Source organism: Podospora bellae-mahoneyi, chromosome 2, assembly GCF_035222275.1.
Source record: "Podospora bellae-mahoneyi strain CBS 112042 chromosome 2, whole genome shotgun sequence".
Taxonomy (NCBI): Eukaryota; Fungi; Ascomycota; class Sordariomycetes; order Sordariales; family Podosporaceae; genus Podospora; species Podospora bellae-mahoneyi.
Window position 1 is genome coordinate 4,404,994 of NC_085881.1, and position 27,530 is coordinate 4,432,523.

General features: G+C 53.3%; 7 protein-coding genes across 7 annotated transcripts; 5 read left to right on the plus strand and 2 right to left on the minus strand.

Moving 5' to 3' along the window:
• Positions 1-185: 185 nt before the first annotated feature.
• QC761_212160 (uncharacterized protein) lies at positions 186-4,369 on the minus strand (the record flags this gene model as incomplete). The annotated part of the gene is made up of 2 exons (XM_062876949.1): positions 3,913-4,369; positions 186-3,850 (listed from the first exon to the last, which is right to left on the minus strand). The coding sequence occupies exons 1-2, from the start codon at positions 4,058-4,060 to the stop codon at positions 186-188; spliced, it is 3,813 nt and encodes a 1,270-aa protein (XP_062735596.1). The 5' UTR covers positions 4,061-4,369.
• On the plus strand, positions 4,314-7,447 carry QC761_212170 (uncharacterized protein). The gene is made up of 3 exons (XM_062876950.1): positions 4,314-4,617; positions 4,679-4,846; positions 4,919-7,447. Exons 1-3 carry the CDS (start codon positions 4,491-4,493, stop codon positions 6,892-6,894), a joined length of 2,271 nt encoding a protein of 756 aa, XP_062735597.1. The 5' UTR covers positions 4,314-4,490; the 3' UTR covers positions 6,895-7,447.
• Positions 7,448-9,016: 1,569 nt separating this feature from the next.
• On the plus strand, positions 9,017-10,831 carry QC761_212180 (uncharacterized protein). Its single transcript, XM_062876951.1, has 3 exons — positions 9,017-9,733; positions 9,787-10,336; positions 10,395-10,831. Exons 1-3 carry the CDS (start codon positions 9,532-9,534, stop codon positions 10,417-10,419), a joined length of 777 nt encoding a protein of 258 aa, XP_062735598.1. The 5' UTR covers positions 9,017-9,531; the 3' UTR covers positions 10,420-10,831.
• Positions 10,832-11,440: 609 nt separating this feature from the next.
• Positions 11,441-13,797, plus strand: QC761_212190 (uncharacterized protein). The gene is made up of 3 exons (XM_062876952.1): positions 11,441-11,494; positions 11,550-12,094; positions 12,145-13,797. Exons 2-3 carry the CDS (start codon positions 11,764-11,766, stop codon positions 13,356-13,358), a joined length of 1,545 nt encoding a protein of 514 aa, XP_062735599.1. The 5' UTR covers positions 11,441-11,494; positions 11,550-11,763; the 3' UTR covers positions 13,359-13,797.
• Positions 13,798-14,083: 286 nt separating this feature from the next.
• Positions 14,084-17,611, minus strand: TEF4_2 (elongation factor EF-1 gamma subunit). Its single transcript, XM_062876953.1, has 4 exons — positions 15,965-17,611; positions 15,704-15,890; positions 15,407-15,455; positions 14,084-15,343 (listed from the first exon to the last, which is right to left on the minus strand). The coding sequence occupies exons 1-4, from the start codon at positions 16,172-16,174 to the stop codon at positions 14,380-14,382; spliced, it is 1,410 nt and encodes a 469-aa protein (XP_062735600.1). The 5' UTR covers positions 16,175-17,611; the 3' UTR covers positions 14,084-14,379.
• Positions 16,387-17,634, plus strand: MRPS9 (37S ribosomal protein S9, mitochondrial; the record flags this gene model as incomplete). Its single annotated transcript, XM_062876954.1, has 2 exons — positions 16,387-17,219; positions 17,289-17,634. The coding sequence occupies 2 exons, from the start codon at positions 16,387-16,389 to the stop codon at positions 17,632-17,634; spliced, it is 1,179 nt and encodes a 392-aa protein (XP_062735601.1).
• Positions 17,635-18,602: 968 nt separating this feature from the next.
• On the plus strand, positions 18,603-24,881 carry QC761_212220 (uncharacterized protein). Its single transcript, XM_062876955.1, has 4 exons — positions 18,603-18,873; positions 19,233-23,558; positions 23,630-23,887; positions 23,947-24,881. Exons 2-4 carry the CDS (start codon positions 22,760-22,762, stop codon positions 24,033-24,035), a joined length of 1,146 nt encoding a protein of 381 aa, XP_062735602.1. The 5' UTR covers positions 18,603-18,873; positions 19,233-22,759; the 3' UTR covers positions 24,036-24,881.
• Positions 24,882-27,530: the final 2,649 nt, after the last annotated feature.

Consider the following 27,530-nt stretch of genomic DNA (forward strand, 5'->3'; position numbering starts at 1 on the left):
TCCTAGATTGCTAAGGATGATTCAACGCTTACCTTCCTCATCCGGCTCTCCATCGTTCACAACAGCACATCGTTGCCAAATATCTGCACGTCATGGTATACATCACCCCAACCGTTTTCACCACACAAAAAACAGCGTCACCATCAAGCAAACCCACATCAAAAAAAAGAAAAAAAACAACCATCTCATTCACTATTCAAACCCCCACCACCCCTTCTACCCCCCCAACCTCCCCCAGCCTGTACATACTCCCCCCAGCTCTCCCCTCCCAGCACACCCCCCCCATGAATCATCTCCTCCCCCTCCTCCTCCCCTCCATTCCCCCCTCCCCTTCCTCCCTCAGGATACTCAACTACAGCCCCCTTCTCCCGCACCCTCTCCACAAACTCAAACCCAACCCTCAAGTTCTCCGTCCCGCTCAGCGCCCTCGCAACCAACCCCTCACATCTCTCCGCCACCAACCTCCTGAGCCCACTCACCAAAAACTCTGCTATCGTCTCCACAGGCCAACCATCTGGTATCACCTCCAACACCTCCAAAATATCAAACCAGCCCCCGAATCTCTCCAGCAAATTCCCCGTGCGCTCCACCCTCTCCTCTGGGTCCTCCAACGCCAAAAACTCGCCGAGCAATGACTTGAAAAGTTGTACCTGCTCCTCGTACGTAGGCGGGAGGGAGCTATCGCTATCGCGGCGTTTGTTCCGACTACCAGGTGACAGCGCCGCGCCGCCACGGATACAGTACGAGACTGCAGTGTCATAGTCTCCCAGGCGGTGGACTAGCAACCGCAAGGCATCGCGATGTTGCCTTGCGCGGCCGGCGAGGATGATCGATTCTGGTACGAGGAGCTGATGGCGGAGTGTGTTGACCCCGTTGTTGTTGGAGTCTTCGTGACCGTTGGGTTGCGGGATGGTAGATAGCGAGTCGTCTATCCTGGCGCGGATGGCTGTCGCGTTGTAGTCGTGTCCACCGGATAGTAACTGGAGCAACCGTAACCTGCTCTGCCAGACCTCGCTGTTGGGTGGGGTGTTGTCTGATAGGAAGCGGATGTAAGTTGGTTTAGGGGGGTGGAGGGCACGGTAGGCTTCATAAGAGGCGGCGACCATCTCCCGGGTTTCTTCGGAGGACTGCAAATCCGTGATGACAATGTCGAGGTAGTACGTGATGAGCTCGTTGACGTAGGCGGTATTGCCTTTGCCGAAGACGAGGTGCTCGAGGTAGTATGCCACTGCGTCAGGGGCTTCTTCTCGCAAGAGAGCGACGACTTGGCCATGCTCGAATCTGGGAAACCTCCCCTTTTCGTCTGCGAATACTTGAACACCGAGCTTGGGGTTGCGGCTGGCCAGCCAGATGGCATATTCCTGGACAAGAGCCTGGTTGCTGATGTTGGAGAGGTAGCTCCGGATCCGTTGCTCGCCATCCCCAAGCTCGCCGCCCTTGTCCTCTTCCCCTTCCATGATACGTCTCCATGTTGCGAGAACTTCGCCTGCCATTTTCTTGTGTTGGTAGAGACGGCTGAGCACAAAAAGTCTCTGGTAGGTCTCTAGTAAGTCCACCGCGCGGTCGAAACAATCCACACCATGATCAACAAGATCATAAAGTTCCTTGCGGACAGAGCCGCTTCTTCCGAGCTGACCTAAGGGCGTTTCCTTGTCCAGCTCTAGAAGTACCAAAAGAAGAGATGCATCAACAGTTCTGAAGACCTCATCAGATACGCTCCCAAACCCCTTCTTTTTCCTGGTTGCCGTGAGGAACCGGCGAAGAAACTGGAGGACATTGAGCGCTAATGAACTAACGCCCTGATTCTCTAATCCATCCTGTTCACGGGATATATACTCCTCCACGACAGTTTTGATGCCCCCATATATCCAGATTCCTCGTCTGCTGACAACGATCTCGTTCCGGAGAGCGGGTATAAGCGACAAGACAACTCTAGCGTCCAAGTCGCCATTAATAAGATGCTCTTCCATTGCTGTCGTCTGACCTTCGGTGAAAGGTGTCTCTGTCGACGTCAGAAAGGCAACAAGAAGCATGACGCTAGCCCGCTGCTTGATATACCCCAGCGTCATAAATTCAAGCTCCGTCTTCGGTTCCCGCCCCTTTATAGTCTCTAGAAGTGAGAATATCCGTAATCTGGTTTCAAGAGTGGTTGGCTGAGACTGCTGCTCCCGTGATGCTGCTGCGTCCAAGGCAGCCTCTAATTGCACAAGCAGAGGATTTCGAACCGCCCACCATATATTCGCCCCAGCCCATACGGCTAGTCTGGATGAGGTCTTCGCCAGCCTCCGGACAAAGTCCTCGCCTTCTTTATTGCGATTAGTCTCCCATTCTGGTGGGAGCACCTCGTCATCCGACTCGTCACGGTTGAAGAGTTCTTGTTCCTGTGTTAGCCGTTGAAGGGAAAGCGCGGTGCGGGAGTCGTTACTTTTTAGCGATACCGTTGGTGTGGTGGATTGTCCCCTGAATGGCGAGAATCGTCTCTGGCACAGCCGTTGTACAATCTGCTCAAAGTGCATCTCCTCGCTCTGCAGCAGAGAGCGGATGCCTATTGGTGTATTTCCTGGCGCCTCGTTCGAAACTGTGTTGTCCACCTCCAACCACCATTTTTCTGGCTCGTCCTCGCCAACATTCACATCAAAGCGTTGAATTTCCAGCCCATTATGTAACCCATCCTCGAGCTCTTTAGCCATGGACGCAAGAACATAGCCTTCCTCTGCCTCACCAAGAGATGGGCGTGATGATGACGGGTCAATAAGTCCACCATCAACCACAATTTCACGTGGATACCTGTCGAATTCCAACGTCGGCCTTGTTGGATCACCGTCGAGATTCACAAACATGCCAATACCCGGGTCAAGAGGGCCGGTGCCCGTCACGAGAAGAAACTCTTCTGTGGTTGGTGATACTATGAGAGGTTTCAACGATACAGTCTCAGGCCTTGCTGGTGACATTGTTCGGGAAGGTGGATTTGCACCGGCAGCTTGTGCTGCTGATACAGCCTGGGGCTGCGGTGATCGGTTCTGCTGGGCCCGATTTGTGCCATCTTCTCCCGGCGCCGGGCTGCGCGTCGGTGTTGGCGCATCCGTATCTTGGAAGACAGGATCTTCAGTTTCCCCTTGCCGTCGTTGTATACCCCTCGAGATGAAATCGCCCAAGCTTGTGCTCCTAGAATGCCCATGTGCATCAGTAGGTGGCCGAGGCGAGGCTGTAGATGCACTCCTGAAAAGACCTCCATCTGGCGGCCCAGCAATGTTTTGGGCCTGCCCGAAGGGACCTCCTGGCTGTGAGTCGTCAAGTGATGATATGCTCATGAGCGGGATCTTCAGCTGCCGATCGATATCCACCAATGCATAGCTTCTCGAGTCCGCCACACATGCAAACGAGTCCCTACGCACAGATAGTGTGCTCCCGGCATAGTCGATGGTTCGGTATACACGTGGAGCATCATCTCCAATCCTCACTACTCTGATCTTGCGGTTCAAGTGCAGTAGTATCGTGACAGATCCTGATCTGTCGTGCCCCGGCCCAGTCAAGTCCTCGTTCAGATCAATTCCACCGATCCAATTGCAATTCCTGACCGTGGTTCCAAATACTGGGCTTAATTCTGGAAGTGAATAGAATGATACGGTTGAGTTGCACAACACACATGCCTTGGCGACGCGGGGCAGCAGGAGAATCTGTTGGACACCTGGCCGTGAGCCATTCGATGCGCCGTTGGTATCTGAGGATGCTGGTTTCAGTCGTGAGGCGAGGATAAACGTGGGATTTTGGTTCGGGTCGGCCGGGTCTGGTGGGATGCCAAAGAAGTGAAGCAATTCAGAAGCAGTAGTACCAACATAGAGGTTTCCGTCTGATGATTGGAGACAGTGTCAGCTGCTAATCCACACAGAGGCTGGTACTGGAATAGCGTACCCAAGTATTCCACGCAGTTGATCTGGATATCCTCCTCGTCACCATTTTCCGACAGGGGGACGCCATGGAGCAGCGGGCGCAAATCGAAGGGTCCTATACTAGGCGGCGCTGTGGTTGCCCTGTGGTTCCTGTGCGGTTCAGATGCCATGGCCTCTCGCGCGACATCGTCGCCGTTTCTGGGAAGATGCTGCGAATACAGTAGGCACTGGTGGTCGTCAACTCCCTCGAATCGTCGTTATATCGAGAAACTTGCTACGGAGAGGCTGACTTCACGATGTGCCTTGTGGCAGGAAGCTTCCAAGTTGGAGTGCGCCCATTGCACCCCTGTAGCTCACCTGCCAGGTCCCACACATGGGGCTGGGGTGACGAAGCTCCCCCAACTGCATGGAACGGCCCCACGGCTCGGGCCAAAGTCTTGGCGCCTCACACAGTCCCTGAGCGGCCACCTTTCCAGCTGTTCAGCGGCCGAAACATCAACCTCCAAACCATAACAACATTAATGCTTGCCACACCTCAACACGGCATCCGCTGCCGTCCCCGATAGCTAATCTAGTAATCGCGCCTACAAACACCACGTAATGGCAGAAGACACCCCATCAGAAGCTCCCGGCGCGGTGGCAGCCGCCGCGCCGGCGACCACGACGACGATAACGTCAACCAATGAATCAGTCAACAAGTTCCAAAACGCCATCTCGCAATGGAGAAGTAGGCTCATTTCTAGATTCCGAGTTTGAATCAGCACGTGTCTGACTTGCTGCTCCATCAGGTCTCGATTTCACGAGCCTTGTCTCGACCCTCGACAACACAGCCTCCGAAATCGTTGCCTACCAGCGGGACTCGACAGTGCAGAGAAAAGACCTTGCGTCAAAGACCAAAGAATTCCGAAAGCTGGATGATGCGAGCAAGCTTTCTGAAGTAAAGGGTTTGCTAAAGGGTAAGTTGGGATTTTGGTGTTTTGGTCCTGGTTCAAGGGAGGAAGTTGGGGGCTAACAGGGACTCTGCTCAGCCTACCAGACGTTCATTGATCTTCTAACCAACCATTCGAAATCTGTCAACTCGGCCTTTTTGCACGCCTATACCTCCCTATCCGAAGCTCCCGATCCGTATCCATTGCTCGAGGCCTCGGTCGATTCTATGCTGGTGTCTGAAGACACCTTACCAAAGCTTAGTCAGGAGAACGAACACCTTCAGAAAACAGTGTCAAGCTTGAATACCCAGCTCGAAGAGACCGAAACGAGATTGCAAACAGAGCGCGACTTGAGGAAGGGGTTGGAAGAGAACTTGGAGACCAAGGTCAAAGAGGTTGAGGCATCCTGGACTGCGGTGCTGGAGGAGAAGCAGGACAACTGGGCTGCCAAGGAGAAGGCGTTAGAGGACAAGGTCGAGAACCAGGATCGTCTTTTGAACGAGATCAAGGCCAGCTATGAAGTCAACCAGCGGTTGGGCAAGGGCGATGGAGAGGAGGGTCAAGGGGGCCATGTCACGAGCGCAGAGCTGGAGATGGTGCACTCGGATTTGGAGCGCACCAGCGCACGGCTTGCCGAGGTTGAGGCTCGCAACGAGCAGATGAGGCTGGAGCTGGCTCAAGCCAAGTCACAGGTTCCTACACAAGCTGCAATTTCATTGGAAGACGACCCCGGGTATATGAGGATGAGATCAGAGAATTCATCACTTATTCGAAAGCTGGAGGCGGCGCGCGTGGATAAGGAAGGGCTCAAGCGAGGTCTCGATACTAAACTGCGCGCTTTGGAGCGTGAAGTTGGCTTACTCAAAGAAGAGCGGGACAGTTTGAAGGTCAAGGTGCAAAAATGGAGTGATTATGACGAAGTAAAGCAAGAGCTGGAAGTGCTGAAGAGCATCGAGTTTGCCACTGGCGATGATGACGAAGTACGAGACATGTCCACAGACCAGAGCGGCGGACAAGGCAAAGACACCCTTGAGCAGCTCCTTCTTGCGCGCAACAAGAAGCTGGGCGACGAACTCACCATTCTCCGAGTGTCACACCAAGACCTTCAATCCAGGCTCCAAAACCTCCAAGAAGAGCTCTCCCGGACCAATGCTGAGCTGGAGAAGTCCCAGAACCTCAACGAAAAGCTCGAAAACGAGCTCTCGACCATCCAAGCCGAGGCACCCAACGCGTTTCCTTCAGGCGCCTCCGTAGCAGGGACCTACGTCAGCCGTTACGCACCTTCAATGGCGCCAGGCCGAAGACCAGGCGGAGGCAATGGGCGCACCTCCCCCACCTCCTCCATCATCAGCGGGTTCAACCCCGGCGGAGGCGGCTTTGAAGACAGACCCACGGGCGGCAGCAGCGGTGGTGGCATCCTACCCATGATCACGGCCCAGCGTGACCGCTTCAAGAAGCGCAACGCTCAGCTCGAGCAAGAACTAAACGAAACCCACAAGACGGTCTCGCAGCTCCGTCAGGAAATCGCCGCTCTGCAACGCGACAATTTGAATCTCTATGAGAAAACCCGCTACGTATCTACTTACAACCGTGCCGGGCCAGCGGTGGGGGCTTTGACGTCGTCGTCATCGGCCTATTCCAACCCGAACCCAAGTTCGGTGTCTATCGGTGGAGGAGGAGGGGGCGCACAAAGCCCGGGGATAGCGCTGGACCGGTACCGCAAGGCGTACGAGTCTAATATCTCTCCGTTTGCGGCGTTTAGGGGGAGGGAGTCGGCGAGGGCGTATAGGGGGTTGAGTTTCCCCGAGAGGGTGGTGTATTCGGTCACGAGGATGGTGCTGGCCACGAGGGCGAGCAGGAATTTGTTTGCGGTTTATTGTGTTGTTTTGCATATGATGGTGTTTTATAGCTTGTTTTGGATGGGGACGGGGGATGTGGATAGGCGGGTTGTTGCGGCGGCGGCGGTGGAGGTTGCGAGGAATTTGGGGGGTGCGGCGGAGGATGTTGGGGATGGAGGAGGAGGGGGGAGTGGAGGGGGGACGGGGAGTTTGTCGGAACAGGGGTTTCAGACCTGATGATGGTGAGGTGGTGATGGTGGGAAGGTTTGGTGATCAGTTTACAAGAGTTGGTGGTGTGGATGCGAGTCTGCTGGCCGTGAGAATGAACGACAGGCTGCGAGTATGTGTGGTAGTATACACGCGTCACGAATCTTTGGATTTGATCTTTAGAAACCTTGATAACAGCGAGAATTGGCATGCAAATCACGGTTTGGCAAGTCCGGAGCCCAAGGACTTGGCTGCGGACTATTGGGCCGAGGGCGGTTGCGGGAGGGAGAGGTGTGGTCGGTAGACTCCGGCGGGCGGCTGGATGATGCTCGGAACCGGGGATTGGCTGTGTTGGAAGGCTTTCTTGGTTGCACTGCGGTTTATGTGTGTGGGCCTGGAAAAGATGATGGGTGGCCTCATGTGGCGTCGTACTGTTATACCATATCATTTTCCTTAACAAGTTGTGAAAGGGAAGGAGGTTTGATAATGGGACGGTGGGCGAAAGGTAGAAGAGATATGTTACCATGTTGTAATGAGTTTCTTGAGTATGGGTAACAATTTAAACCAGATTTGAAGGCTGGTGTTACAGTTTTGTGTGTTTGGGCTGTGTCCTGGTCCCTGGTGCTCATGGGACTGTTGCATCTTCGGAACCAAGCTGAGCTCAGGCAGCAAATGACCCTCGAATTCCCAGGTTCAGATCCCGTCTTTCCCAGGACAAGAAAATTTGTCTTTCTCCTCGGACTATTCAACCTTCCAAGAATCAAGGCATCTGCGGATGTGTCCAATATGTATGTGCCTGTGTGTGCGGTCCTGTGGACGACTTGCCCAAAGTCATAGTGGGACTCAGCCAATCAAATCCCAGCATTCCACTTACACAATTCGCCCGTCTGTTGTACAAGCGGCAGACAGTAGCTCGCTTGGATTTTAAACGCTGGCCAACTCTGCGGCCTGGACTTCCATCCCGAGTGAGGTTGCGTTTTCCCGGCTTTCATGTCCCGTGGGCGCGTGGAACGGGCGGACTCAAGGTCGAGGAAGGTGGCCCATTACCTTGAGTTCGGTAGAGATGTCAGTGTGGAAGGTGTAAACGGTTGGCCATCGGGTTGCAGGAGAGCCAAGCATCTCTCCCGCGGCTAGGGACTTGCGGGGAGGTCATCACTAATTGAATGCTCTTGGAATCATTCCCCATCGGAAGATTCCGCTGGTTGGATTTTGTGGTCCTCTGCAGGTTGTTGAAACGAAACAAAACCTGCAGAGCAACTGCATCGTGAGTTTGTTCGGATTTTCCTATCTCACGCTGGAATGAATCCCTCAAGGAGGCATGATTGGCATCCAGAAATCTAAAAGAACGCCGGATACTGAAGCTTCCGTGAGCACCCCTTCCGTCGACAAGGAAGGAGACTGTTGGCAGCGCAAAAATAGGCGCGGACGCGCAGAAAGAGATTTGGTGAAGCAGATTTGCCCAGAAATTTACCCGCGATTTTGGTCGTTAAAGGAGGGGGAAGGTAATCTGGATAGGTGACCTTCCGTATGCAACATTGATGGCGAGGGAAGAAGGCTGTTGGACAGCAGGGTCGACCGAAGAGAGCTAAATCGATGAAAGGGTGCACCGGCGGCTAAAAGCTGGTGTTGACAGGGGAAGACACGGAAGGTATTTTGGGTAAAAATAGCTGTGCCGCGGTGTAAGCCAGCCAATGAGGTGAGTAAGAATGAGGGCTAATAAAAGTGATTGGCATGCAATAGTGGGCAAATTTTCCCAATATTACCTTTGGGGGGTGGAAGATCATTAGGTGTACGCCTCACGCCCTTCTAGAATTTCGAGATGTGTCCCAAGGTTTGGGAGATCATCGTTGAAGTTGTTAGAGTTGTCGCTGGTCTTTTGGGTAAAGGGAATTAGTGGATAGTAGATTCCGATGAGCCGGATGATCAACGATGGAATGCCCAAGAAAGGGACTGTCTCCATGTTGTTAAACGGTGGTGGGATGAGGTCTGCCATGGACATCAATTTACACGCTCCACACCCCTCATTGCCAAGGGTGTTTGAATTAACTCTGGCGGAAGCGCACGGTCCCAGCGCTTGCAAGACGGGCGACCAGGGTCTGACAGACAGGGGTTATCCAACCCCTCCAACGTCGGTGTCGATCTCCATCAACCATTCAGAAGACAGCATCCCACTTCTGAGCATGTCTTGTCGTCGTCGTAACTGGGTCTTCGGCGGCTGCTCATCGGGACCAGCGACTACGTGCGTCTTCGGCCACGGCACCGGGGGCACACGTCTGTCTCTTCCCGCCTCCCGCCTTGCCAAATGTGGGAAGGACGGGTGCTACCCTCCAGCATATCGAGGCGGTTGGCTGGCCTTTGTGCGCGCCTGTTGTTTCTCGTGGCTTTTGTATATAGCCCATCTTGTTTCCCCAAAGATGGCGTTCGTGATATGCTCTACACCACATCCCCTTGCATGAAACATCTGGTCTAGTTCAGACCTTGTTTCCTTTTCAGTATTCCATATCTTTCTTTGGTCTCTCTGTTTGGGTTTCTCTTTTGGGTTTCCTTTCTTTCTTCGTGATACCCATCGACGACCAGACTCGGCTTATTCAATAGTTGATCTACCTTACCATACAACTCTACCAACCGAGCTCACCTTCTACTCCCACCACCAGCACACAAACCACCATGCGCTGCCCACTTCTCCTAGTCCCTGCGCTCAGCGCTTCTACCTGGGCAGCTCCCGCTTTCCCCAAATTCACCGCCGCTCTTGCTCCCAATGTCCAGGCCATCTCAGATTACTTCAACATCCTGGCGACCAAGGTCCAAGAAAACCGGGCAGCAGGGTCGGCACCTATCTGCGACCTTTCAAAGCTTTCTCTTCCAATCGGTAAGAGCATCACGCACTCGGCAGTTCTGTGAGACATACTAACCCAACAACAGAAGCTGAACCCCTTGGTCAACCAACACCTGGTCTCTACCTCAAGCATGTCGCGATTGGCCGCGGAACACAAAACTACACATGCGATCTCAGCAACTCCACTGCCGTGCCACAAGCATTCGGCGCCCTTGCCACCCTTTACAACGCCTCATGTGTCACATCAGCCTTTCCTGACGTGAGCGCCATGCTTACCCGCGCGTCACTGCACTTTGATGTTGCCGACAATGACGCTCTTCAAAGACTCGCCCCCGCGGATCTCCCCGTAAGCGGCATCCACTACTTTACCGACGGCACCACCCCTTTCTTCGGCCTTGATACCCCCCAATGGCACCTGGGCGAGGGCACCTTCGGCAAGAACGCCAGCACTGCCGCGCCGCTGACTGCCGCCAAGGGCAAGAAGGGAGAGGCTGCTGTTCCATGGCTCAGACTGGCAGCCAAGGGTACCAACACTGGTGGTCTTCAAGAGGTCTATCGTCTTGAGACTGTCGGTGGCAGCGCTCCTGCAACTTGCAAGGGGATGCCAGCGTCGTTTGAGATTCAATATTCCACACAGTGAGTAGCCCTCAAGGTTCTCAAGAAACACTAAATCAGTAAACTAACTTTGAAATAGATACTGGTTCTACGCCTCTTCATAAACAAAAGCCAACCAGAGGGAATGATATGATGAAGATTGTACTTATATCGGAGGACCTTTTGTTCCATTGCACATACCTTTTCTTTTTGTTTTTTTCTTCTTCATTTTTGGGCGTTCACGGCGCCCGGTTGGCCAATGTTTTTGGGGCCTTTGGGGATCTTCAAGGCATATTATCGCTCGTTCTGGCCTTACATAAAGGGGAAAGGGAAGGAAGTTGCTTGCCAGGAGCAAACTAAATTACAGAAGCTTGGTTGGAGGATATAACAGCTACTTATTTTCTTGACAAGGGCAGTAAGGAGACAGGAATACTAGTAAATAGTTTAATACCCCCACTGGCTGAAAGCCGTTCACATCATCGGCTATGCTTCTTTGTCGCTGACTGTGACATTCATGCTGTGTGGTTCTGAAAATGATAGATGTACTGGTACAAATCATCCTCGAAGAATATTGACAAGCATGGACAATAGCTAACCAGCCGGAGGACTACATTGCCGTGATACCGTGAAACGGCACACTACCTTTGCGCTTTTTGTTGGAGATGTAGTGCCGACATTGTGAATGAAATCGCTTAGTTTGTGATGACTGAAGGAGGTGATATTCGCTAAGGCTAAGGTTATATCATGACTAAACCTGGTTTAGCTCACGGAAGGGGGACAGACAGACGCGTGCATAATGCACTGTCGATCAGGGAACAAGGTGTTCCTGGTCGGTTGACTGGCGGGGGGTCTATATGAGATGGAGATATGGGTTTCAAGAGGAGCGAATGGATGTGGGTTGGGGGTGTGAAGTTGGTGCGAGTGTGAGTGAGAAGACTCAGGTACGTGATGACTAGGTGTGGATGAGCTGGTGGTGAGTGAGAGGTTGATTCAGACGCTATGAGTGATCAAGTAGGTGATTGGTTTACTAGAGACTTTGAGCGCCAAACAAGAAAGAGACATATCAAAACGTACCAATTATGTATCTGATGGAGCCAGCCTAAGAAATATTGACCCTATATATTTTGAAAGAAATTTGATTGATTACCGGTGGTGTAATGATGTTGAAAGAAGCACGATCCAAGTCACGTGAGTGTTCCTGTAAGCTGAGCCTGCAAACCCTTTCTGCTCCAGATGCCTGACGCTCATTGGCCAGTCTGGAAAAACTGACCCTGAGGCCTACAACAGACCAACATGGTGCCTGCCTATTGCTTTGATGAAGGCTACTAAAAAAAAAAAGGGACGATGGAGGCTTATCGACGATAAGCAGGAAAGATAGCCCCAAGGACTGATCATCTGGTCTGCAACCGATATTGTTCAATCAGGTCGCTCCTGCCTAAGAACTGTGAATCAGGTTTTTCTTTTCTAGAATGATAAGACGGCAAACAAACCCTCTGCTTGCCAACCTTCTCGACCGAGTATCTCAACCACAGCAACTCTTTTCGCCAATCCGAGTTTTTGATAACAGTAACAGACTGCTATCATTGCATTCTTCTCAAGAACTCCGACTTAACTCAAAGCCATATTTCATTGGCAATTTCCATCAGAGTCGAGGTTTGAGCAAATCGGCTCGAGAAAGGCCCGATCGCAAATCGACTTCTCAGAAAGGTTCACTATCTGGCAAAGGGGAATCGCTGTTGTCTTCATCACCCACATCACAACTATCAACAAGACCACTGTCTTTGTTGTCATCACAGAATTGTAAGTCATACCACGCCAGCACTCACTTCATTCATTGCTGACCGGATCAGGGTACACCGAACCACCAGCTCCGGCTACAGAGAGCAATCACCCAACTGTTGAGACCTCCAAATCTGGATCAGCTACTATGGATCCAAATCCAGGCTATCAAGGGTTCAGCGAAGGTTGGTCCAATGGCCTGAACCCATCTGCACCTTCTTTCGACCTCAACTCTGCCGAAGGTCAGGCTTATCAACAGCCACCAGCCCAGTCTGATTCCGTTCCCAGATATCGCCACCCCAACGCTCAGCCCAGTCCTGATTCTAGCCCCATAAATAGCCAGCGCTCTCACAACAAAAAGAAGAACAAGCGTAACCGCAAAGGCCAAAGCGAAGGTGGCGGCACCGGAGGCGAGTACCTCATCCCCCGTCAAAGACGAAAAGCTGCCCGAGGAGCAGACCCAAACCAGCCCCCAGTCGGCGGTGGTGGTGGTCCCAATCAACTCCCAAACAGCAACCTTCCCCCCAAACCCCCTCCCGGCCTCTCCCGAGACATGGACAGAGCTCCCCTACCGGCGCAATCAACCCTTCCCGACCTCCTACCTTTTGCCCCATCCGCAGAGTCAGGCGGCGTTCCCGTTCCTACGGAAGCCTACCTCGCCCGCGCCAACATACCCCCTGCCCCTTCCCCCTCTCCGCACTCATTACTCCTCGTCATCGACCTCAACGGCACCCTCCTTCATCGGCCCCACTCTAGGAGATCAGACCACTACATTCGCCGTCCTCATGCGGAGAAATTCGTGACGTACTGTATCGACACATTTTCCGTCGTCATCTGGTCTTCTGCCCGACCAGAAAACGTGGAAAAGATGTGCAGGGATTTACTGACGGACGACCAAAAGCAGAGGGTTCTGGCCATGTGGGGAAGGGATAAATTCGGGTTGACGGCTAAGGACTACAACAGAAAGGTACAGGTGTATAAACGGCTGGAGACGGTGTGGGGGGATCAGCATATCAACCCCTCTGGAATGTGGCACCAGGGGAACACGGTGCTGATTGATGATTCGAAGGAAAAGGCGAGGAGCGAGCCGCACAATGCGGTGACGTTGCCGGAGTTTACGGGGAATAAGGAGGGGAGATGGGAGGGGCAGGTGTTGCCGGCTGTGCATAATTACTTGAACGAGTTGGCCAAGACGGAGGATGTGAGCAGGCTTATGAGGGTTCATCCGTTTAAGATGCCTATGAATAGGGAGGAGAAGCCTATGAATGGGGAGGACGAATTTTAGGAGATGAGGGCTTGGGTGAATGTGGGGGAAGGAGTTTGGAGGGGGGTGTATAGGTGGAACGGGAGACCTGGTAAGAGGACGACGGGGCAGAAAGAGCAGAGCTACATGAAGGTGGCAAAATTGAGCAAGAGGCTGGACAAGGCCACGCCGTAGGGGAGGTACGTGACGGTCTGCATACCGGAGGTGAGGAACCATCATCAGCTGCCTTGCAAGGTCCTCAATGGGGATGGTACACCTCGGAAGGTTGAGGAGGGGGAAGTTGGCGAGTTGGATGAGCTTGTGCAAAGCCTGTACCTCATCTTGCCGCGGCAGAGAAGACAGAAGCCGTTTAATCACTTTATGAATAACAGGAACGTGACAGTGCTGTAGACAGCGGGTAGGGGAAGAGAGGGCAATAGAGATAAAAATAGCGGTTGTGGTTAACTTGCAGAAGAACGTAGTCCTCGAAAAATAGTTGATAGGCCTCAAAGATAGCTGGGATGCATGACTTGATTTTGCAGTGCCAGTTATGTTGTCTGCAGCGTGATATAGGTAGAGGAATAGAGAAAGATCATGATAAAAGCGGTAGTGTGATAAGCAAGCGTTTAAAAGGAGAGGGGGAATGGTTGGAGGGAGTGTATTACCTAAATTGTACATTCATTACAGTCACATACCATACCAAGAATGCTTCCAACATCTCTATCAAATCCCTGTCATGCTAAAAAGCATCGCAGGCACTGCCGAGTCACCACGGTATCTCAATATTTCTGAATGTTTTTGTTTTGTTTTTCTTGACTAATTTTGCTACTTTACACGACAAAACAAACTGGAATCAAAGAACTTTATTCTGGACGCAGTAGCAAGTGTCTAGCTTAGTCGACGCTCATCAGCGACCGGACTATTGGCGATATCAAATCACACATGAACCAAATGGGCTCAGAACCCGTCCCGTAATTCCCCGTCCAACCCATTCATCAGTCATGTCCCATAGTCTAGCCCACCACCTCTGCCGGCCCGAAATGCGCTTGAAATTTTTGGTTGTTTATTTGAAGACCTTGCCAGAGGCGTGGGGGTACTCCTTGCCGTTCTCGACAATGGGCTTCTCCCAGGTCCACTGAGCATCCACGTACTCGCGGTCCTCGGGCTTGGAGGGGTCGAGCTTGGTGAACTCGTAGCTCTCATAATCGGGAGCGACGTCAAAGACGGGGACGTAGTCGTCACCGCGGATGACGAAAGCACCCTCGATGATGGAGTCGTTGTTGGTGCCGTAGACGGAGGCACAGCCGAAGAGGTACTTGCGGGAAGCCTCGAGGCGGGTGTTAAGGCCACCAATGAGGTTGTTGGACATGAAAGTCAGGGTAAGCTCATCGTTGTACTTGTAACGGCACTTCCAGATGGAGTACTCGTTGAAGGGAACGTTCTCCCAGAACCACTTGAGGGCCTCGGGGGTGTCAACGTTGGAGTACTGACGCTTCCACTCATCAAGAGGGAAGGTGGCCTTGGGAAGGGCCTCAAGGGGGTGCTTGGGCTTGGGGGCCTCAGCGGGCTCCTCGGCAGCAGGAGCAGCAGGCTTGGGGGCAGGCTTGGGGGCAGCGGGCTTGGGAGCCTCGGCCTTCTTGGGAGCGACGTTGGTCAACTTGGGGGCATCAAGAAGAGCGAACTCGGGGGCAACAGTCGAGTAGATGGGCTGGTTGTAGACAGTAGAGTACCAACGGGTGACGTTGGGGTACTTTTGCTGGAACTCCTTGCCGAAGAAGTACTCGAAGCCGCGGGCGATCAAGCCAGTGGCGAAGAGATCGGCGAGGGTGATGCGCTCACCGACCAGGTAAGTGTTGTTGGCGAGGTGAGCATCGACAACGGCGATGACGGCGAGAGTCTCCTTCTCAGCCTCGTCAACAGCCTTCTTGTTGTAGGTGGTCTTGCCGAGGAGAGGGCGGAACCAGTTGCCGAGCTTGGGGAGGACCTCGCTGTTGAAGAAGGACATCCACTTGAGGATGGAAGCATAGCTGCAAACATGACATGTTAGCAATCTGGTTTGCGGTGTATTCCGAGTCTGGGTTTTGACTTACTCCTGCTTGGTCTTGCCGAGGAGAGTGGTCTTCTCGTTCTGGGAGGCGACTGTATCATCTGTTAGCTACAGGTATCCAAACCCATATTGCGAAGGCAGACAAAGAAGTGCAAAAAGAAAGCAATCAGAAGTTAGAAACCAGTTCAACACGGTTATTCAGATAGGGATAACTGTTAAAGAATGTCTAGGTCATCAGGTTGTAGAGGGCAGGAGAGGCTACACCGGACAGGATGTCGCCAAAGGGAGCTGGGAATGGAAAGCGGGGCAATATCGCCATCGAAGCCTGAATACCACGTACCATAGATGGCGATGGCAATGCACTCGGTGAGAGTGAAGCCGTCAGCGCCAACGAAGGCGGGGACCTTCTTGAGGGGATTGGCCTTGGTGAACTCCTCGGTAGGCTGGGCGAGGTCAGTCTCAACCTCCTGGAGGTCGAGGCCGTTGGCCTTCGCGACGGCGCGGATGGCCGTGGAGCGGGGGTTGCCCTGAGTCACCCCATCATGTTAGTTATTGAGCAGCCTTCACAGAAAAGGACATCTCTAGCGGGAGATGGGCTTACCGGGTATGTGAAGAGCTTTCCGAATGCCATCTTTGCTGCGGTGCTAGCTGTCTGGCTGGATGTGAAGGTTCGGAGAGGGGAATTGGGTTGGAGGGGAGTCAAGGCGACAATGTGCGAAGGGTAATAAAATTTATCTGGCGGGGTAGATTGTTCTGGTGGGGTGTGTCCCTGCTGCTTTGCTAAGCCATTTTTGGTAGGCAGTGAATACATGCGGGCGTGTGTGCGGGACACTGGGTGCTCAGGCCACGCTGCCCAACCCGCGAGGCTGGGAGGTCGATACCCGCCGCTTTGTGAACGGGCATGTAAAGAGGTGGCCCGAGCTCCCGGCTCAATCGCCAACGACTGGAAAAATTCCTGCGGTTGTTCCGTGGCGAGCTCCCGGCAGGCCGACACCCTCCGATGGGAGATAGCACCACGCGATAATGGCCTCAATACCAACAACAAGACGAGGGCTCGCCGCCGCCTTGCGGGGAGCCGTGAGACCTCGGTCTCTCGAGCAACAATTTCAGGCACTGCGACTAAACGCCAAGGGTTCTAGGTGCCTGTCCACCCAGTCCTTCCAGGCCGCTCCCGAGATCGATTCCGTGAAGCTCGAGGGCACGATTCGAGCCAGACACGCCCGCGCGGTACCAGTATCGCCATCCTACTTCTCGCGCACATCGCGGTTCAACGACAGCTATCTCGCCCTCGACAAGCTGCTCAGGATTTACGGAAATCTCCCCACCATTCCCGCCAACGCCGTCGAGCGCGTGTCTTGGAAGACCCTGGACGATTTCAGACATGCCGTCGGTGAACAGGTCAAGGCAACCGACTATGTAAAGTGCCTCGCCATCGTGAGGCGGTTACATCAGATTCACCCGAAAATCAAGCCTGCCCCGGTTATTCAGGCGTTGAACGATTTCAAGCGCAGTGTTCAGGCCTTCAGCAACGAAACTGTCAAGAAAACGCTTGATAAATACGGGCGGTCTTTGGGCAGCGGCAGGAGGAAATCGTCTTCGGCCCGGGCTTGGCTTGTGGAGGGCAATGGGGAGGTTCTGGTCAATGGCAAGACCCTCGCGGATTATTTCGGACGGGTTCATGATCGCGAGAGTGCCGTCTGGGCGCTCCATGCCACTGGTCGCATGGACAAATACAATGTTTGGGCACGCGTGGAAGGAGGCGGTACCACAGGGCAGGCGGAGGCCCTTACGTTGGCCATTTCAAGAGCTCTCATGGTTCATGAGCCTGCTCTGAAACCTGCATTGAGAAGAGGCAAGTGCTGGCATGGGTGGCTTCACACTGGTTCCGGTTTTATGGGATATATGCTGACTGGTGTTTACTGTAGCTGGTTGTGTCACACGCGATCCAAGAAGGGTGGAGAGAAAGAAGCATGGCCGCGTGAAGGCGAGAAAGAGACCTGCGTGGGTCAAGAGATAGAGCGGTTTAGTGGAAGCATTGAGCTGTCTTGGGTTTCGCATAACGGATCGAGCCTGGGCAGGGTGCTGCCCCAGTTTTTCTCTATATGTAAGCCTGACTTCTGTAACAACCAAACTACCAACCATAGATGCGACTCAAGGGCTTGTTCGCACGGGCACTCCCATAACTGTACAATACAAAGCCATCGGGGCCTTCCGGTTTATAGAACACAACGTGCCCAGTCAGTCAAGGAGGGAAGGAGAAGGCATCTATAACGAACCATACTATGCCTGAGAGGTCTCGGCAGGTCAGCCAACACGGCACGCCGCCGAACATGAGGCGACGAGGAGAGCCAGTGAGAATTCGGTTTGCCAACCGGAGATGCTGCTCGGGCGGAAGGAAATGGGACAGAAACGTGGCAAGTCCTCGGTCCGCATGGCTTCTGCCCCTGCTCATAACCCAGTTTCCGGCTTGACGATTGGATCTCGGTCAAACCATGTCGGCGACTTCTTGATTTTGGGAGACGGGATATATGAGCCGCACGAACGTGTTTCCAATTGTCCACGGCCTTGGCTAGATATAGGACCACGATCCCCCTGACTGTCAAAACTAGACCATGCAGCGACCCACCAAAGTGCGACGATGCGAACGGCCAGCCCGGGGGTAGAGAGAAAACAACATATGAACGGCTTGGTGTTGATATGTTCTATATTACGTTGTTCGGCGGTCACCAGATTTGGTGACTGTTTGCCCTCCGGCAACGGCTTGCTTTCCACTGATCCGCGGTTTCATTCCGCCGTTGAGGAAGAACAGGTGGGCTGCCGCCTCGCACAGACATTGTGGCTTGACTAGTTGTCACACAAGGCTTCGAGAAGGGGGTTCCCGAGGTGTATATGGGATGTTCGTAGTGTTGGGATGTTCCATGTGAGCTGATGCAAATCACATGGCTTACGACTCACCTAAGATTCCAACCTCGATATTCCGTTGTCATCTTTAAAACACACTCAAACACAAAAGCCCAATGAGGAAGTCGCATGCTCAACAAGGTAAACCGTTACACCATGTCGAGGATCCGGAGTTAGTCCAGTGCGATGACAGCTGAAAGGACAGAATTGCCTAGTTGATCCAGAGCTAGGTAAAGGCTAGTGTAGATGACGCCGAGTGCCGGATATGTTTAGAACGGATCATCTACAGGATCTAGTGCCAGTACGACGTTTGTGATTCAGACTCACCAACAGCATCAATTTAGGTGATCTACAAAAACATTCAGCTTCCTAGTGTTAGAGATCGGCGACCACTTGAATCCAAACCTGGTGATGTCGCAGTCCCGCAATGTTTCCAAAGTCGTGAAGCATCATGAGCTGAATCGAAGACGCCCCCATCGCATGTCAACTCCGAAATCCGCCTGCCTTCAAACCGAGTCAACAACGGACGAGTGGATGCCCCTCGTCGGCTCACGCTCTCGAAGCGGATGATGGAAGTGAGGCATATCCGCACCAGAAAAAAAAACAAAGGTTCGCAGCTGGTTCATCATGCAATGCATCTCTGTCGAACGTCGTTGAGTACCAGCGGCTGTGTTGTCATGCGCATCAGGTAGTGGAAGTACATCGCGGCCTCGGCAAAGGGGGTTCCAGAAGCTGCCGCAATACAGCCTCTGATTGGGCGGCAACGGCTTCTTGGCTGGCTTTGAGCCAACCCCCCGGTCAGATACGACGCGGTGCATGCGAGCACAGACAGGGATCTACCTCGCATCTCTGGACTTTGTTTGACGACATTCCACCCCTTCCCCTGGCATCTTTAAGTCAACGACATGGATCCGGGATCCATGAGCCCTCCTTCATTATAACAGATATACTAACCTAATGCACGACAGCACCGCTGTACCAGTACCTGTAGCCCAACCAACCAAGTGCCGACCTCTATCTCCGCCCAAGGGAAGAAAAAAAATGTCAGTTCTGCTCTGTCGGAGGTGGTTGCACCTATGGCACCCATGCCCCGCACGAGGTGTGGGAGACATGGAAGCAGCAGTAGGGCAATAATGGGAAGGGTAATTGTAATTGATCTCTTCTCTTGCTATTTAGCTATCTAGGATCCAACGCTCAGACAGTGGATTCCAACAGCCTTTTCCATTCCTTCAAACAAATGGATATCGGGCCAGCCCAATGCGTTCTGGCGGGAGTTTCGAGATGGGAAGGGTTGGGACCGAAAAACACTCATCTTCTTCCATCCTGTTCTGCGCTGCTGAGGTAGCCCAGGTGCTGCAGCCGCTACACGCGATAGTGGAGAGAACATCCTGCGGGCACTCCGGCTCCTTTCACCACCACCGCGAGGTGTAAATAATCTCTCAGCCAAGAACTTGGACACTGACTGATTCATTCAGTGATTCGTGGGGCCCCTTTTTTTACGCCGGCAGTTGCTTTTTTCCTCCCACAAGAGTACCTACCGCAAGTCCGCAGCAGCCCGACAGCTTAGCGGCTGGCACTTGTGAGACATTTGAAGCATCTGCCCTTTCCCTTGGGACCAGGGAAGGAAGTCCTTGCCAAACCGGGCGACGTGACGGTCTCAAACAGAGCGATGATTTGACGCACCCTCAGTGAGTGAGTTCCAGGGCCAGAGCCCTGGTTCCATCCGGTCGTTGACCCAGGCATGACGAATGTAGAGGGAAGGTGTGGTCCACTTTAAAAACCTGCCATTTTGGGACGGCACGTTTTTCACGTCCAGCGAGAGAGGGTCTTGCTGTGAGGCCGGGAGGGCAGGGCAACCAGTGGAATTGTTTTCTCTGGAGATCATCACGCTGGACACACCAACCTTTTTCCCGCCCATCGCCTCGTACCAGACAACTGACCAAGGATGCCATAATACGGATTCAACGAACAGGCAGAGGTTTCCGCGCCAAGCATTCAGAGGTCGGCGCTCTTGTCGCTCGTTGTTTGATGTTGGCTCCAACGCTATCCAGGGTTCTCGGCATCTTGTTCGTGCTGTCCAGGTCCCCATGCGAGCCAAGCTGTTTAGTACCATCGCCCCATTAGGCCCTCTTACCTTTCATCATCAAGATCGGGGTCCCATCCGTTTTATTTCTCAGATTTCTCTTTCCATTACCTCAGAAGACCGGGTTTGCCAAAACCAAAACGCCATGCCGAGGCACGGGCCGACCATGCGGACCTGCAAGCTACCGAGTAAGCAGGCAGAAGAGACAGATGGTTGAATCACCAATGAAAAGGACAAAAACAAGAGGATGTTGCTGCACAGGGGAAACAAAAACGCAGACCGGTTTCGTTGCCAGACAAACGGTTCTTGGGGCATCGCTCAAGGGGTCTGGTCTGCGGCCAATGTTTCGAACATTGAGACCGTTAGCCCGACATCTCCCCAGTCCCGGCCTCACCTTAGCTTCCGAGGCTATGATTGATCAGTTGACAATGACCTCGACATTAGCACGGCCATTGCCCAAGTCTGTGACCGAGGGCAGGGGATTCTGTGACTTCTTTCTTTTCTCCCTACCGGTTTGCCTGATAATGGGTTATGGAATGAGCTTGTGTCCGGAGAGAACTGCTCGAGGACTCAGCATCAACTCTTTATTCGTCGATGCTACGGAGGGGGCATATCCCATACGCTCCGCCTGGTCAACACCACCGCAAAAGAAGTAAGCCATCGCCAATTCAGACGTCACACATCATCATCAGCGCGGCTCGGGTTCTACGTACGCCACAAATTCACATTCAGCCCGGCAAGCCTTCCGGATCCCAAGATCCACCGAGCCCCCTGTCTGCCCGCGATCCGATCCTGGCGCTGGAAAGGCGTCTCGCTTCGTGGGGGGGGGGTCGCCGTAGATCTCTCGGCCCTGCTTAAACCCCCAGTCCATCTGAACATTGTTTCTCGATACACACCTCACATAGCACCCCATGTGTGTCTTAAGCCAAGAGGTCCATTCTGTCTAGGTACGTCGCCCGTGGATCTAAAATGGCTGTGGGTGGGTGTGGAGAAGCGTCAAAGTCCTCCAGATCGACGAGGGACTAAAGAGGTACCTTGCCTTGCTAGTACCTCTATGTATACTCCATTGCCCAGCACCAAGCCGCACTTTTCTACCTTTGCCCTGTTGTTGAACTTTCTTTTTGTTCTCTTGCGGGAACCTAGCTCGGCATTCACACTACATCTCCCTGCGCCTCCAACGGCCAGTCTTGGGAAGTATACACGCTAGTCTCTCCAAACAACCGACGATATCGCCGACACTGCTGTGCAGTTTGGAGTAGTCGCCGTTGTGGTTGTCTGCGCAGCCGCGGTTCTGCTGACCGTGCAGCCCGGTCTGAGTCCTGATACCTAAATCCACCTGCGAGCGAGCAAGCAAATTCTCGGGAGTCGTCTATATAAGACCCGAGCCGATTCGTCTCTAGTCCCGCAGTCTCCACGCACAACCAAACTCGGCGGTCCCTTGCCTTTGCTCTCTCTTCTTCTCGACCATCTGCTGCGACGACATCATCCAGCCATACAAGTTCTGGACCCCCTCCGCTGATTCAGCAAGACTCGACCTCCTACACTGCGTTTCTGAGCTGTAGGTGAACGCGAGTCAGGCTTTCCGCAGCATTCTCGAAGCCCTTCAACAAGGCCAAAGCCTGGAGAGACTTGAACCTCGAAAGCATTCGGCTTTGCAACTTTTGACGCCTGTCAGTCTTTGACCCGGGATCTTCCCAGCTGGTTCCCCTCCACCGTTGATCTATCGCCGTCTCTCTCCGGTCGGAGCCAAGTTTCTCTCCCACACCGAACACCAGGTCCTCCTTGCCCCTTCTGATACCGCAATCGGCGACTATCCAAGTCAAGATCCGTCCTGCCTTCGACTGGTCAAGTCCGTTCCATCTCCACTCTCGCGCGCAGAGCCCTCCTTAGCTCTTACGGGACTTTGTGGCCTCACCTCACCCGCTGTGGCAGAAAGAAAATCTATCCGCGGGCTCTGAGCCTATCGTCGTCATCGAGAAAACACATCACGGCTGCGCCAGATATCACCCGGCGACCTACGGCTTCCCGCTTCACGGCTCTCGGCTAGATACTTCGAATTCACACGTCGGTAACACCACGGGTTCCAAGGGTCTGGAAACGCGGCGTCTTCTAATCGTTTTCACTGACGGCGTTGACACGTCCGTTTCCCCCTAGCGGTTGTTAGTTGATTTCCGTTGCGTTAGTGTTGCTTGCACGCGGGTGCGGTCATCACTCCTTACCGCACCACCAAAGTTTTTTTCTCATTTTTTCGATATCGAGATCTACCGGAGACACCTGTGGTCCGTGGCCGATCGACTCGCCAACGAAGCCGGGTCTTTTTTTACCTCGCGCGTCTACTCCACTCTCTAGCGGGACACGGAGTGGACTCGGCAACACTTGGACTTCGCAGGCAGTTATTTCGACGTCAAGGGCATGGACGACTCTCGAGGCCAGAGGAGGCAGAATGATCCGCCCACCTACAGCCGGCAACATCACCCCGCGCTGCAGGCGCAGGCAGGACAGGATCGGAGGTCATTTACGGGTACACAGAGGGATAGCAGGTTCCAGACGACATCACTGAGTTCTTCGCCCGCCGGATCTTCCCGCGGAATGGGTGGTTCAGCCGGATACGGCGCTTACTACCAGGACTCAACAACGACCTCGTTCCCCGCGACGGCCATGACACAGGGCGCGCTGGGCTATCATCACTCTGCCGCTGACTACGGACAGCCAGACTCACGGCAAACACAGAGCTTTGCCGGCACGTACAATCCATCCATGATGTACAACGTCCAGCAGGCAACAGGGGGGCAGAGTGCCGGCGTGTACGATGCGAGTCAACAGTTTTCCTCGCGGCAAGCCGCAGGTCTTCCAATGATGACGGATGTCACGGCCCCCTACTTCTCAAGCGAGCCAACCAATACCACATCCGCCCTCCAAGCCCAGGCGCAGACGTCAAGCACGCCACAGGTATATCAGCAGCCGGGCTTGCATGGCTATTCCACCAGCAGCATGGCAACCATTGGAGGAATCACTACGCAGACCACTCCTGCTGCGGAAGTCAGGATGGAGGAAGAATATCCCTCCACAGGAGGGCTGGACGATGCATATGCGCAATACCAATCAGCGCTCAAGGGAATTTTCAAGGACATCCGAAATGGTGCTCTAGCCACTGCCGGAGAATCCCTTCTTCAGGTCTCGACTTGGCTTTTGGGACACGTTGTTGAACTAGGTAAGTCGGGTGAAACTTTTTCCACCCTGGGTCTCTCGAAACCTGCTTCTGACAGTGATCTCTTGCTCCAGGTCTCACGTCTGACGATCAGAATCTCCATGGTGAACGTATCAAGCTGTGGAACGACTTCAACTATGCCTGGCTCGGCATGTTCCAGCGCCAGAAAGAAATGATGGAATCCGGACAGCAATTACAGCGCTCCCAAAGCCTAGTGCCCCAAGAAGAGCTGGAAAAGATGGCCAAGGAGCTGATCAAGTATTGCGACAACATCGAGCGACATGGTCTGGTAGACTATCAGTACGGAGTATGGGAAGAGCAAATTATCGAAAGTACGTATCACAACGGCCCCTTTTTGATCTAGCTACTTGATCGCTAACCACCGCACCAGTCCTTGGAGAGTGCGTCGATCTTTACGAGTCGGCCAACGCTTCTGGCAGCAGCGGAGGCGAGGGATCCTCCAGCTCACGTCGGCGATGAAGAGACTGAAGAACGAGGACGCAGTCAATTGATGTCTGGCTTTTCCCAATCAGGAGATTAGTTTTGCCCTTTTGGAGTCCTTCGATGTCAGGACCCAGACATTCATGTACCACCACATTGCCTCGCGCTCCACATGCATCATTTGTGTGTCTTTCTTTTCCTTGGCTGTTTGCCCTGTTTATCGGTTGTCATGTGCTCCAGCAAGGAGTTGGGCGGGTCACCTTAATACCTCTTATGTTTTGTGGGGATGTACTGGGAGGTGGAGGACAGAGAGCTGGACGATCTGGGTTGTGATGAACGCATCTCTTCTCTAGCTCTCGCTCGGCACTCCTGGGAATGGAGCGTTTTCCTAATCTGGGATTGGATCTTACGGCAAAAGGGGAGAACACATGCAAGGGCCCGCAACGTCCGTGACGACGTGCGGAATAGGAAAGGCTTCCTCTAGCGGAGGTTGCCGCCTCGGATCTCTTTGATGGAAAGGCGGTTGGTGATTCTGGCCAATTGGGCTATGGAGCTTTTCAGAGCATTTCTTGCTTGTGTATCATCTATTAGGAACGGGTTCGTCAGGAATCCGACAGGGCAAGAATGTTGTGAAGCTCTCTGCCATGGCAGAACCTCCCACAAGGAGGAGATGGAAACCGGCTTGTACCGCTTTGATCAATTGAGAAAAGGTTATCAAGATGTTTGTGATGATGACCGTATATGCCTCTTGGCCAGGGCTGCGCAGAGATACGAGTATAACTGGCCGGGGGCAACGCTGTGAGTGACGAACATGGGCAATGATGGATTACAGGTCTGGATCAGGTGAATAAAACAGAAAAACATAGAGTAATTAAAAAAGTTGGCCAGTGATATGTTGTTCGTACCTGTCACCAGTGTACATGAATACCGTCCACCTCGAAGCACCCTTATCTATCTCATCATGCTCTTGCAAGTCACCAAATGAAGCTGATGAAGGCTGATTACTGATAAACAAGGCTTGAGAAGCAAAATCAGAACAGGGCTGAGGGTTATATCGCCCTCAACAACGGGGGCCAACGCCTCAATGGATCACCTCAGCTGATGTATCACGGCGTTGAGTGATCAGTCCATCTGTCAGGAAAGCCCAGGGGGGGGGAGAGTTGAAATTGGGATGGGGGGTCCAGTGGTTAGACTGCTACACAGGGCAAGAAAGGCCGAGTTACATGCGAAGTCTCCGAGCAGCGCTGAAAGCAGAAACTAGCGGCGCTGCAATTGAAAACGCCAAGGCCCCGTGAGACAGAGAAACTGGCCCAATCAGTTTGCAACGTTTGCCAGACGGGGCCAACCAAACTGCTGGGTCAGGGCCGGCTAGCTCTTTTGGGCCAATAGCACTTTCTCACTCTATTATCCCGAATCCCTTATTTCTACCTGGCTTTCTTTTCCCAGATCATCACACCCACATCCTCAACGAGACTGCGGTCGGTCGGCACTACCAGCAGCAGAATGATTGATTGTCTTCTCAACTCATCGCCCCATCTTGTCTGCGGTTCTCCTCCACGTCGGCCCCTACCCGTTGACACCCCCTGGTCGTGCTGTCGGCACACACACATTATCTCTCCACCATGAGAGGCAGGTGAAGTTACAACGCCAAGAAGCCTTGTTGTGCAGAGACAAAGTTACACCAGATTGACCAATGTGTCTCGCAACACCAAAGTACCCATCAGGTACCCGGTTGCGCTGCAGAATCGAGTGGGCCTCGCGCTACTGCAAGTCACCCGCCAGTTGTCACTCACATTTCACCTGCACACATCTCCAGCCGATCGCCTTTCCCAGGGAGCCATCTCCCGTCCGTCCCCTGATATTATATCGAGTGCCACAGCAGCAGAAACCGTGCAGCTCACTGGTTTCCCTGCAGGAACACTTGTCAGCGTCAGACTCACCTTTGATCCTCATCTACAACATCCCCTCTCTGATTGGGCACAGCACACGGCCGACCTCGCCGACCGAGATAACAAGCACAGAGACGCCAAGACACAGGCGATGGCGCTCATCAACTTTTGCGGGTGATTGCAGCGAGATGTCTCTGACCCGTGGTAGAGACGGCGACTTATACATCAGCTACGAAATGGCCTGTACTCTCCGACCTACCTATCTACGATCAAACTACACACCACCACTACCTTACTTGCTAGACATACGAAGGGCGTCTGTGCTTGCCCAACAGCGGAAAGATTACAAAGTTCGTCTTACATACAGTCTCCGCCTACCCCGTGGCTTTTTGTTGTCCAAGGTGGACCACCAGGAGGCACATCATTAGGGTATCAACAAGCATTCGATGCTTAGGATCACCCCCTCCATGATCTCCAGATCTCCGCAGCCGAGTCCCAGAACCATGGATCGAGATTCGGACGGCGCACATCAACCAACACCCCCACCGGACAGGGGTCTGGGTAGCTGTCAAGCATTTCTGGGGTCCAGTGAGCTGAGGAACTAGGTACCCTGTCACATTTTCATCAGCTTGCCTCAGCTGTATCACATTTTCACATCCCGCATTTCAAAGCCTCAAAAGCAACAAAACAGAAGAGCCAAGCCGACGCGATGGTGACCGAGCCGCTTTTCCGCAGGGCATGAAGCTCACCTTACTTAACTGGGTGAAAGCTGACACACTTCGATCTAACTTGTAGTGTTTTATGTGAGGCTTACCGGAGTGTTTACTCCTTGCTGAAGATGATGAGGATTGGCATCGACATTGCCGTAATGAGGGATGAACCGAAAACGATAATACCGCGACACCCAGCCTAGCTGGCTTGGATTATGTCTGTGGATACCCGAGACAAGATACCAAAAGATTGAGGTTGGAACTCAGATACACGGGGAACTGACAACCGCCATCCAGCCTCGTTTGTGACAGATCACCGCCCTCTATCCCTCCCCACGGCAATGCTTCCTGTGTTTCTTGGGTCTTGATCGCCAGTCTCAGGCCGCCCAGCCCAGCCCTCAACTTTGACAGACGCCTGCCAAACAGCGACAGGACAAGTAACGTCCACCATTAGGGAGCTAGTCGTCGGTCCGCCGCCGGGCGCCCCAGATTTAGGGCCATCACCGTGATTAGCCTGTAGGATGCCGCTGTGGCTTTAGTCAAGAACCCCGTCCTCCATCTCCCCTGCCTTGAAGGAAAAGGCCGAGCCTAGGAGTCGCATGAGGTTTGCCTTGACATACCCTACAGCGACCTCCACGGATGGATGATCAAGGGAACCTTGAGGGAGCGGAAGAGGGACAGGAGGCCTAAGGTTTTCGGGTTTTTTGTTCTGCTCGAGGACATGGCCGGGCACACACACAACGCTCGAGCAGAGTCGTTGCGTATATGGGCCATGGAGTGTGACATTTGCAAGAAGAAGTCAGACAAGGTACACTGACTGGACGGACTTTATTCAACGCCCCATGCACGTAGCCGACAAGGGGATCACTTACATACATGCATGGTGAGCCATACGAGGGAGGAATGCAGGTTGCTCCTCCTACACCCTCTCCCTC